Raw genomic sequence first — 13,010 nt, forward strand, 5'->3', positions numbered from 1 at the left:
AGTCCAATATCTCATATTGACTTAGTTCGGCATGGCCATGCAGTTTTACAGTCATATTTCATCAAGAGGCCTAAAGATATATCTCCTGTTTATGAGGAGGGACAAATTCCATCTAGGACACTCATGTCCCTCAACATGATTCATCAAGTACCAATCAACCAACGTTATGGTTATCCTTTTACAGACAATGTTAGAATGGCAACAAAGCACTTGAGTCCACATCTAGGGATCATAGTGGTTTCAGGTCTAAGAGCGATATACACTATTATCATTGTGAGAATATCTTATGACAATTTCATAACTTACTATGTAGTATTCTCACGGTGGGTCAATCCAGTATAAATATTACTCATAATATTTATACCTATGTATAGACTTAATATAATATCTCATATCTATGACCCATGAGATGCGGTCATCAGTCTACATACATAATAGTCTCTATGCTTTATTATTATCCTTTATTCATATTAAAGCTTTGACTACAGATACATTTAAGAATAACGTTCTTTATGATAAAGTAATCTCATGATTAAGTCACACTTAATATATTATTACATAAACTATCTATTCCAAGGACTTTATTAACATTATCTAAATATAATAAAGAGTGTTATATATTATTCAATAATAAAAATCATGATACATAAGATAAGTTTAATATAAACTTACACCAACACTCCATACTCTTTCATCAACCACACAACCCAATGAGTCTTGTTCAAAAAACACACACAAAGGCGATCACTCAAAACATGCATATTCATATCTTTGTATACGAAGTCACCGTCACTTTGAGGCAACAACACTTCCCTGTAAGTCTGCTTCTCCAAATGAAAGGAAAGAATCACGTTTTGATTAGAATTAACACCTCCTTTAACAACTATCCAATTTAGAATAGTTTCCTAAGAATCTTCTTCAAAGGTATAAAGTATGGTCAGATAATCATTGTTATTGCGCACAACGACTAGCACCTCATAACTGTCATTAACTTGATCATAGCCAAAGCCATAATGTGTGAGAGCCCGATCAAGCCATGGAGATTTTGGAGATTTTTTGGATTTAAATTTGATACAAGGGTTGTACAGTCTGACTCGAGGAGGTGGAAAGCTATGACTTTGACACACACACAACAACCCATTGCATGAACCCACAACAAAACAATGGTGCTTCCTCATGACCGTGAAACTATCGTGTTCAACACGGGTCAATGAGTTTTCGAACAATGGCTTCAAAGGGTAAGAATAGATAGTGTTGCTATCCCATGAATCGGGTCAAGCTTGGTTCAGCGGTTGAGATTTGAAGATGGGTCTTTGCGAATTGAGGTCATGAGATTAGGGTTTTCCATGATTTGGACACGCACATAAATTGAAGGAGGGAAGTCACTGGAAGTCTGAGGAGGATCTCAAGGATGAGTTCTTCCGGCAAGACAGGCAATGGCAATGGCAGTTCCATTGGAAGATCGTGATTGAGCTTCTTACTTCTCATCATTCCATTGCTGCTTCATAAACAATAATGAATGGAAACACAGCAGAATTTAATTTGAATTAATAGCATAACCAATCAAATTAAACTAAACTATATTTGATTTTATTAAATTTCATCATGATGCTGCCACATAAAGTTACAAGTAAACAACTGAAACCTAGAAAAGAAATTCGAGTTCAATGAATGAATGAATGTCCTTTCTCAAACAACAGATGATTTAGGTTAGGATTGTCACACAAACACAAACTTATAAACTAACGTCATTTAGGTTATCCTGGACCACTAATATAATGAGGTGGAAAGTCTCGGTAATTTGATATAAATCAAATAAATTATATTATTATTATTTCTTTTGGATTTAATTAATAATTGTAGGCCCTTAAACCATCTTGGAATTTTTAATTAGGTCCTTGACATTTCGTTAAATTAGATTAATGTTGACGTGACATTCAGTTAGATCCCTAAATGCTGACGTCGCATCTAATTAAATCCCAAAATTTAATTGTCCTTGAACTATTTTTTTTATTTTATTAATTATATGAAATTTGATTATATATATAATTTGATATATAATTTTTTTATATTAACAGTGAAATATAACACAAAATTTGTAAGTCCCTCGCAGCTGCATTTTTCCAAAATCGTGTATTGTTGCTCTATCTTTTTTACGTTTGTTGCTTTCTTTATCTGAGGATTTTTCACCTGCTTGGAATGGTGTATGGTCTTGGAGTATACTGGCTGGTGGTGTATCTGAGGATTCTTTATCTTAATGCTTCAGCTTATCCTCGGGGTGTCATTGATGTTGGTGGTGCAGTTATTATGTTAAGAGATGGTAAAGTGTGCATGTCAGTAGCTTGCATTTTTTTTTTGGCTAAATTTGTTAGGAATGGCTAGGGAATTTGTGTTTAAAATTTGTAAGTCATTAATTGTCTCTTAATTTTCTAAAATAACCAAAACTTTCAGAGAAAAAAAAAACTAAACAGACAAACAATTAAGGACGGAGGTTCTCTCAAAAAAAAAAAAATTAAGGACGGAGGTTGAATTATACAAAGGAGTGGAGCCTTTTTAGTCATCGAGTTGGAGACAATGAAACATATATTTTGGGGCTATTATGTACAAGTGTGTCTATTTTGGGATGAAATTATGAGCATTTACATCTAACTATCACTTAAACCAATCAATTGATGATGAAACATACTCGGCTACGATATAACATTCCTTTTATGGATTTTTTGTTACGATTTATTCATTTATTAAGGTGAATAAGTGAAATATTCAAAGTTCGAACACCGACCCCAACATTTATTATGCAACGTCTTTACTGACATGTCCCATTAAATTTATGTGTAACCAATATTATTTGGTGGAATTCATATAAATTGACGAATAAAAAAGTGTATGTTAGTTAGAGAATATGTTGATAACACTCCTCTTATGAACTAAGAGGACAAACAAGCTAAAAATTATGAATGAAACACTTAGACCTTGTTTTGAATCGACTTCTTTTTAAGCTTATGCAACTAAGTAAGCTTATTCAAATTGAATACATACTTTTGAACTCAAATCGAAATTAAAGTACCCGTAATAATTATTTGCTTTAATATTTATTTAATAATAATTATTTGCTTTAATATTTATTTAATTTAAGCAATAAATCCTCTCTTCAACATGGTATAATCACGGTTGCCATTCATATCATAGGGTGTGTTTGTTTCAAGTTATATTTGTTGATTCCTGAGAATAATATGATAGAAATATATATGTTTATGTTTGTTACAAGTTTACTAAATTTTATTTCCGGATATAAGATGTTCTTGGGAATAGAAAATTTTGCCCAAAGAAAAGAGTGGGAATAAAGTTCTCATGGAGATGAAAATAAATTTATATGTAGTTACCTATTATAATCTCTATTTTTATGGTTCCTATAAATATTATAAAATTAACCAAACATATTTTTTCGAATAAATTCTCATATTTATATTTCAAATAATGTTATTCATAAGAATAAGTTTGGTAACCATGAAACAAACACATGCTTAGTTTATGGGTTAGAGAATCCGTAATAGTTATATGCATTTATATATATATATATATATATATATATATATATATATATATATTTAATTTAACCGATATATCTCTCTTCAATACAATATAAAAATATTATGAATCCTATGGCGCACAATCCATCTTTCAATAATTTTTGGGATAATAGTGCGGGAAAATCTTCCCTAATTTTAAACATCGTTTTACATTTCACATGAAGAAAAGTTATCATCATAGTTTATTTATTTTGTTTATGAAAAAGACAATGTAACTTATGGGAATTGAGACAAGAGGAGAATCAAACTTAAAAATTTAAGAGGAGCACGCATCAAATCCCAACCCAACACCAATATCTCATTCAAGTGGGATAAATTAATAGCTAACACGTCTCCTTTGTGTAGAGATCTTACTAAACTACCACTTTTAATGTAATGAGATAAATTAGTATTTTTTTTTCTAAAAAAGAAAAATTAGTAATATTTTTTTCTTTGAAAACTCGGGACAAATTAATAATATTAATTAGAATTATTTTCAAAATAATTTCTAAAAAAGAGTTGAATAAAAACATCTACTAATCAAATAAAAACACGTATAAAGACATCTTAACCAAACAATTGGACTCAAATATTTAACAAGTTCCACCATCAATGATAACGATGAATTTTCGGTGACAGCTCAAGTTTGATTCTTAGACAGAACAATTTTTAGTTAGACTTTAATTACCTTTTGACCGAACTCTGAATTACCAAAGTCTCTTTTCTAGAGAACCGGAAGGTCAACACATAAATACATAAAAACAATCTCTCAAAAAAAATATATATATATATATATATATATATATATATATATATATATATATATATATATATATATATATATATATATATAAACAACTTTTGTTTTTAATGAGTCCTTGTAATTACGGATGTAGGGAGCAAGTAATCCATTTTTATTTTTTTTTGAGAGGGCAATTTGTTTTTAATGGCAACATCAATTTTTTTCTTTTCTTTTTTCATCTAGTATAAAAAAAAAAACAGTTTTTAATATTGTGTTGGTAGTATTTGGTAGAGACCTAAAGGAGAGCAATTATGAGCTTCATGTAATAAACAGAAAATTATGATTTTATGGATGTCATTATTTATTGTATTATCAAATCTTTCTTGAAATAGTTTAATGACAGCTTCTGCTAAAGTTACTGCATGATTCCCTTAAGTCATGTGTGTGAGTTCCTAACAATAACACCATTTCTGTACTGTACTGTTTTGCATCTATGTACCAGGTACTGTCTCATAACGTTTACCATTTTTCTCCCTCTTTCTATTTCTATCTTGAAACTGATGCACCACATACATGCATGCATGCTCCTACGTCCTCTTTTTACAGCATCCAAGAATTTTAAGTTTTGATCCATGTAATTATTTTGTGCAATAATTTGCAGGGTAGCAAAATGGGTCAACAAGTTTTCTCCTTGTTGGAAAGAAAGAAATTGTTATCCCTTCTTAGCATTATTACCTTTGCACTGATTTTAGCATTCCATTGCTATTTTAAGCTTCCTTGTGGCAGTAACGTTCTACAACACTCTCTTGAGAGTGTTCATAAAACTATGATGGTCAACAATTCATATGTCAATGTAATTGACAATCATTCTTCTATCACAATGATGCCTAAGGAGACTGAAGGATCTCTTGTAAAAGTTCCGGAGATGACATCAATTTCGGAAATGGACAAGCTATTGCTTCAAAACCATTCTTCGTATCAATCTATGGTATATGAGTAAATCTAATTTTTAGATATTTATTTTAAATTGAAATTCACCGCGTATTATTCTTGTGTTTTGTTCTTACGTTGTGAACTTGTGTTAATTTAGAGGCCAAGGTGGTTTTCAGCTGTTGATCAAGAGTTACTGCAGGCCAGATCAGAGATTGAAAATGCACCAGTTGTCACTGATGTTGGAAACCTTTATACTCCCCTTTTTCGCAACATTTCCATGTTTAAGAGGTATCATTTGATTATTATTATTATGGTATTTTCTGTTTTCAAAATTGTATACAAGGGAAACTGATTCTATTCCTGCAATGTACAGATTTAATGATATTTTTGTAATATGTGAACTGTATTTTGTTTCGACATTTTAGCGACATTTTCTGCTTATGTTTCTGATGATAAGTAAGTTCAACTGTTTTTTCTATTGTTTCTGAAATAAATACGAAGAAGTGGTGATATATGAAGCAATATTCTTGTCGGTGCTGCTAAATTTTCATTTCATCTTCTTATTATCCCGTGACTGTCTAATTATTTAGGAGCTATGAACTGATGGAAAAGATTCTCAAGGTTTATGTATACAGAGAAGGAGCTAAGCCGATAATGCATTCGCCAAATCTTTTGGGAATTTATGCTTCCGAGGGATGGTTCATGAAGCTGATGGAAGCAAATAAAGTATTTGTGACTAAAGATCCAAAAAATGCTCACCTGTTTTACCTGCCTTTCAGTTCTCAAATGCTAGAGGAAACATTGTACATTCAAAATTCGCCTAGTTATAGCAACCTAATGCAGTATTTGAATAACTATGTTGACACGATTGCCGCGAAACATCCTTTCTGGAACAGAACAGGAGGTGCTGATCATTTTCTTGTTGCTTGCCATGATTGGGTATGTTTTTCCCAGGATGAGTCTTTTCTGTGTCAATTTGTTAAGTCCACTAACTATAGTTATTTCTTATATCACATCCAATGCTACCTTGTTGTGGTATTCAAACAAAAACGTGCATCGATAAACTTTGGCGGATTCACCAATCTATTTATTCTATGAAATGACAGTTTTCAATCACTTTAGTCTCTGAAATTAATGAAGTCTAAAATTCTTCATTGAAATTAATCTCAGAGACCAAATTAAGGGACGCCTACAATTTATGACCCTAAATCACTGATCTATTTGGACTGCACTACGCAGGCACCTTCAGAAACAAATGAGCGAATGACGAAGTGCATAAGATCCCTATGCAATGCTGATTTGAAAGAAAGTTTTGTGTTAGGGAAGGACACATCACTTCCTGAAACATATGTCCGCAATGCTCAGATTCCAACCAGAGGTCTTGGTGGAAAATCAGTTTCAAAGAGGAAAACTCTTGCGTTTTTTGCAGGCGGTATGCATGGTTATGTTCGTCCGATTCTGTTGCAGCACTGGGGAAATAAAGATCCCGACATGAAAATCTTCGGTGAATTGCCAAAGTCTAAGGGAAACAAGAACTACATCCAGTACATGAAGGGAAGCAAGTACTGTATTTGTCCAAAGGGATATGAAGTTAACAGCCCAAGAGTTGTGGAGGCTATCATGTATGAATGTGTTCCGGTTATCATATCGGACAATTTTGTGCCTCCATTTTTCGAGGTCTTGAATTGGAAATCATTTGCTGTTTTTGTTTCGGAGAAGGACATTCCAAATTTGAAGAGTATTCTCCTTTCCATCCCAGTAAAGAAGTATCTTCAGATGCGGATGAGAGTTAAAAAAGTGCAGCAGCATTTTCTTTGGCATAGGAGTCCTGTCAAATATGATATATATCACATGGTACTTCATTCTATTTGGTACAATAGAGTTTTCACCGCAAGAACTGCATAATCCTTGTGACTTCAGATGCATTCTATCCAGTACATAATCTTCTTTTCTTTTTTTTTTTTTTTTTTTGTAAATATAATTCTGAATATCTTTCCCTTTGTTGATTGACATTTACCGTGTCTTGTGAATCAAATGGAGTGGGTGTTACAAAAAAATGGCGTGGTTTTTTCTTTTTTCTCTCAAAGGTCTCTTCTCTCTCAGATAATCATATTTGATGCATGGTCGAACAATAAATGTTAATACCTCTCTTAGTCGGGATTCGAACCAACCTTGATTCTATAGAGTGCACCCTTTTTCGCTAGCTTTTTTCTTCCTACCCTCATGACCATCTAGGTTTTTACCATTTAAAACAAAAGTGCAAGACAATTAGACACAAGCTTACAGTAGAAGGTTAGATGCATTCTAGTAGTCGTTATGCCGCAGCATACAACTAATTAACTATGCCGCAGCCGCACCCTATTGCAGAAAGTAGGAGCCAGTAGTCTTTTCAGACACATAGCATAAGCATAGCATAAATAAATATACTTTATATATTCTAAATAGAGTAAAAAGATTACTGAAAACACTAATTGAATTCCAATAAGACAGTTCAATCATCAATATTACTTATAAAACACAAGAGATGGCACAACTCACCACATATTTCTATGTTGCTCAATTATAGCCCAAAAAATATCCGAAACAAAAAAGATAAACTTGTTTTAATCAAAATCCGTGTGCAAGACTCTATAGTCCACAAATGTGATTTACCATCGTGGTGATATCAAACTCTCACGGTAAATATGTTGGTCGAACCCAAAGTAGCTACTTGTCAAGGGATGATCATCAATTTAGTCCATGACTCAACAACTCTATACTCTTTCATCAACCATGCAACCCAATGAGTTTTGTTAAAAAAACACACAAAGACAAAACATACAGCATATCTTTGCACATGTAGTCACCATCACTTTGAGGCAGCAACAGTAACACCTCTTTTATCATCCATCCAATTCAGAGTTCCACCCACAAATTTCCCTAACCGCATAGTTGGTGTACATGGGAAATTTGGAATAGTTTTCCAAGAATCTTCACCAAAGGTATAAATTTTGGTCAGATAATCATTCGTATTGTGCACAACTAGTAGCATCTTATATTTGTCGTTAACTTGATCATAGCCAAAGCCATAATAGCAATGCACGCAATCAAGCGATGAAGATTTTGGAGAATTTTTGGATATAAACCTGATAGAAAGGTTGTATAGACTGAAACTACGTTGAGAGCTAATATACATACACAACAACCCATAGCATGAACCTAGAATATTGCGAGACGTAGTGACTGTGAAGCTACCAGGTTCAACACGGGTTAATGAGTTTTCGAACAATGGCTTAAAGGGTAAGAATAGATCCTGCAGTTGTTGAGTTCACATATATTGGAAACAAGCAATTGTTGGTGGTTCAAGCTTGGCTCAGCGGTTGAGATTAGGGTTTTCCATGATTTGGACGCACACATAAATTGAAAGAGGGAAGTCACCAGAAGTCTGAGGAGGATCTCAAGGATGAGTTCTTCCGGCAAGACAGGCAATGGCAGTCGAGTGCTAACGGTCTCCATTTGAAGATCGTGATTGAGCTTCTTATTCGTCATCATTGCATTGCTGCGTAAATAAACAACAATGAATGAAGACACAGTAGAATTTAACTAAACTATAAAGTATATTTGATTTTATTAATCTCATCAAGATGCTGCTACAGCAGATAGATACACATACACCACACACAAGCAATTAACAAAATAAATTATGATTCCAACTGAAATATACAAAAAAGAAAATTAAGTTGCATTAATAAATGTCCTTACTCGGAAACAATACAGTTAGAAGGCGCTTATCGAGTAGAAGAACAGATAGTTTAGGTTAGGATTGATGTCACACAGTTATTACTCCCTTGGTCGTCTTTATAAACAAGCTTGTTTGTTTTTTTATGAAATGTTTCTTGTTATCTTCAAAATTTTGTTACAAACAATGGTTTAAACAAGAGTTAAAATTGTATATAAATAAGATGAGTAACGATTATTAAAAATTTCAAGTGCAAAGTAAAAGAACAAATTTGAGAAAAGAATTCAAAAGGAAGAAAAAGTGGAAGAAAGTTAATGGTTTCTTAGCTTTTTATTAATATGAAGTTGAAATAATTTTTATATTGACTTAAAATAATTAAACTGACGATTGTTTGTTATGAGAGAGAGCGCACAAAAAAATAGGAATTTGTTGGAGAAAAAGATAATAATTGACAATTGTTTGTTACGAGATAAATATAACATATTAAATTTATTGGAAATATAAAGTTTGTGCTAAAAAGTAGGAATTTATTCGTGAATTAAAATGAGGGTATAATAAAAAGAAAATGTGTAAAAATACACTTAGTTAAAAAGAAACGGAGGGACTAAAGTAAACTCATTCCGATCAAATATCCTTAATATTATTAGCATAACAACCAAGTTATTGACCATACAAATTTGACTATCAAATCAATCAAATTGTAGTATGGACATCGGTTTCACCTCATTTGAAATTAATCACATGTAACGCGAATCAAATAATTATACTATTATTTATTTTATTTTACACGATATTTTCTTGACTTTTTCTTGTCACACCCTTTAAAAAACTAGTTACACCTTGAAAAGATCAAAATACCACTATTATGAAATAAAATTTTCAAAACCTATCTTCTTACCTCGTGTCCTCTCAAATGATCTCTCTAATTCCATTCATATTCATTTATCTTCTTTTTTTTTTTTGAAGGAATTTTCCTTTATCTTCTTTAAAAACTAACAAGAATCAATATATTGTTAATTAGATATATTCATTTTGATGGAAGGTAGAAAAAAAAAACAAAGAACGAGATGTTATTTCTACGTATCAATCCCAACACCACACCACACATTACATCATCCGCCACCAGTTACCTATAAACAAGAATTAATGGCTTTCTTATGTGATTCACCAAGAATGGATAGCACTATTTGTTATAATTTCATGATTGCCGCAACGATTCTAGAAGTGGTAAAGGCGAACTTAAATTCACGTAGTTCAAGTTCAAGTTAATTGAACCAAAAAGGGAACAACCCTAGTTATTTTAAAATGACACCATGGTGGGTACACCGAGAGTGAACAAATCCATTTGAAAAGTTTCTTCCGAAACATGGGATAGTTATTCAATATACTATGCATGTTTTTCTGAATCAAAATAATGTTGCAGAGAGGAGAAACCGAACATTATTAAACATGGTGTGGAGTATGTTTAGCAACTCTAATCTTCTCATATTATTGTGGAATGAAGCAATAAAGACCGTTGTGTATATTCTAAAATGTGTTCCATCAAAGGTTGTCCTAAAAACACCTTTTAAATTATATAAACGTGTTCAATATGGACAACTCAACCCACCTTAGTAATGTAGTTATCATTTTCTTTTTTTAAAGATATGTCTTTTTTAATTTTGTAGTAATTAATATTGTGCAAAGTAGTTGCACTTCGCAATATTTTACGTAAATACTAGTGGGTTGTATGTTTTCTCAAAATTTGAGACAAGGTTGGTATGATAATCCCATGCATGCTACTTAAAAATAAAATATGCACTTTAGAGAGAAGGTTGGCCCAATAATGTCCATTAATAAATAAGGCTTAAAACAAACCGTTATATATGTGATATTCTTTTGTCTACATATTCCGTCTTTAAAAAAAAAAATAATAATAATATTTTGTTGGTTGGTCTAAAGTTAGAGTTTAAATAGCCTTATTCTTAAGCCATTATGTTTTGAAGTATTAGATTTCATCGAGAGAATGACACTATAAAGAGGGTTTATCTCTATCAAAACGATATCAAATTCAGTATTATCTCTATCACCTAAGTCATTCATTAAATAAAAACAGTTTTTAGGCTCTTCATCAGCTAAAAGACTTTTCTTTATTTATTTTTGGCTTAAATGTATTTTTGGTCCCTTAACTATTTAATTGGTATCGTTTTGGTCCCTTAACTAAAAAAAAGATTGTTTGAGGATTTTAAGTTTTTTTTAGTCTCGTTTTGGTCCCTTCTGTTAGGTTTCCGTTAGGGTTTTAAAAAAAAGTTAACTCCTGGACACGTGCCACTTTGTCATTGGCTCTGAATTTTTTTTTTACAAAAAAAAATTATTTTTTTTAAAAAAAATTCCAAAGCCAATGACAAAGTGACACGTGTCCCAGAGTTAACACGTGTCACCTTGTCATTGGTTCTGGGAATTTTTTACAAAAAAATAAAATATATATATATATATTTATAAAAAAATCTCAGAGCCAATGACAAGGTGACACGTGTCCACACTTAACGTTTTTTTATTAAAACTAACAGAAACCTAACAGAAGGGACCAAAACGAGACTAAAAAAAAACTTAAAATCATCAAACAATCTTTTTTTTAGTTAAGGGACCAAAAGAGCATTTAAGCCGTTATTTTTTGTTGAAAGAACTAAAAGAGTTTGCTTATATCCTAAAAATGAAAAATATATGAACGCGTTGATGTTTTTATTGGGTGCTAATTTGTTCAGGAATTTTGACCAACAAAATAAAATCACCGAATGAAAATTATTTATCCATTAGTTTTTCATGTGATTTTTAGTATTTGAAAATTGATTTAAACTTTGAATAGTTTAAATTGAGCATGAGACGTTATCCTCTAGCATTAAGGAAGAGTTAGTTGACGTTATATGATCCACATCCTATGAGTTTTTAATTTTCATTGTTAAATCAAAGTTAAAAAGCAATCACCAATAGAGACAAGTTTTAATTTTCATTAAATAGGAAATTATTATTAATATGGAAGAAGATAAATTAATCTTGAGAAAACATTTTAGTATGTGAAACATGCGTAATATTTGAGTATAAAATTGTAAATATTCAACCAACTACGTAGAGGTTGATACGCATATTTAGTTGCATTTAAAATTGATAAGATACAACTTTTTATAAATGAATTGAACCACTTACAATGACATTTTTACAACAACGGGATAACATTAAGAAGCTTCCCAAAAATCGTGTTTTCTTACTGTCCCATCTCCACTAACACTTATATTTTCCGCGGACTTCCTTCTAGAATCTGCAAAAAAGAACACAAAAGATGCAAGATAAGGAGGTATTTTGAATCAAGGTGACATTACTACAATGTGTTAATCATAATGCCACGTCTTAGACGCGATTCAGATGGCATCCATATGATGCTAATCGTATATTATTATGATTTACATCGAAAAGTTGAACCTGTCCAAAACAAAAATATATAAAATTAAAGCCTAATTAAAAATTGCAATGGTAAATGAAAATCTTAAATAGATTGTATTATTACTCTCTTATTTACTCCATCAGAGAGTACTTTGTTAGGTGTGTCTGCAACAAATTTTGTCGACAAAACCCCTTTACTGTTAAAAAATGTTGAGAAGTAATGCAATAAAATTCTATTTGGATATCTCCAAATCCTCAGTTGCAAAGGCAATCAAACAAGTGAATAACATGTATTATGGTAACCACAAGGAAAGCAAAAAGGGAGAACCTCGTCATGCATCCGGACATTAGAAAGAAGGTGTCATTGTTCCATGTAAGGGCACTATTATAGAGCTCACCATGTATAAACCATAAGTGTTAGTTAGCAATATAACATAAATTAAAGGCTAAAATATGTTTTTGATCCCTGCAAATATGGCGAATTTGGGTTTTGGTCCCTGGTAAATTTCTTTTTTGAATTCCATCCCTGCAAATTTTTTTTGTTTTTTAAAATAGTCCCTGACCCTACTTTTTTGATGATTTGTCACATTTGTGCATATGTGGCATTAGCTGACGGTACAAACTTGTACAT

At 31.8% G+C, this 13,010-nt stretch overlaps 1 protein-coding gene across 1 annotated transcript; it reads left to right on the plus strand.

Annotated features, from left to right (window-relative positions):
* Positions 1-4,981: 4,981 nt before the first annotated feature.
* On the plus strand, positions 4,982-7,149 carry LOC25499352 (probable glycosyltransferase At5g03795). The gene is made up of 4 exons (XM_013594590.1): positions 4,982-5,299; positions 5,402-5,532; positions 5,835-6,183; positions 6,484-7,149. The coding sequence occupies exons 1-4, from the start codon at positions 4,982-4,984 to the stop codon at positions 7,147-7,149; spliced, it is 1,464 nt and encodes a 487-aa protein (XP_013450044.1).
* The last annotated feature ends 5,861 nt before the right edge of the window (positions 7,150-13,010 follow it).

This window comes from Medicago truncatula, chromosome 7 (genome assembly GCF_003473485.1).
Source record: "Medicago truncatula cultivar Jemalong A17 chromosome 7, MtrunA17r5.0-ANR, whole genome shotgun sequence".
NCBI classification, from domain to species: Eukaryota; Viridiplantae; Streptophyta; class Magnoliopsida; order Fabales; family Fabaceae; genus Medicago; species Medicago truncatula.

What these genes read in the sequence shown, in the direction of transcription:
- LOC25499352 (XM_013594590.1), top strand. Translation starts at nt 4,982, where the DNA reads ATGGGTCAACAAGTTTTCTCCTTGTTGGAAAGAAAGAAATTGTTATCC. An exon ending in ATTCTTCGTATCAATCTATG is followed by an intron (nt 5,300 to 5,401) that starts GTATATGAGTAA and finishes GTGTTAATTTAG; the next exon opens with AGGCCAAGGTGGTTTTCAGC. An exon ending in AACATTTCCATGTTTAAGAG is followed by an intron (nt 5,533 to 5,834) that starts GTATCATTTGAT and finishes CTAATTATTTAG; the next exon opens with GAGCTATGAACTGATGGAAA.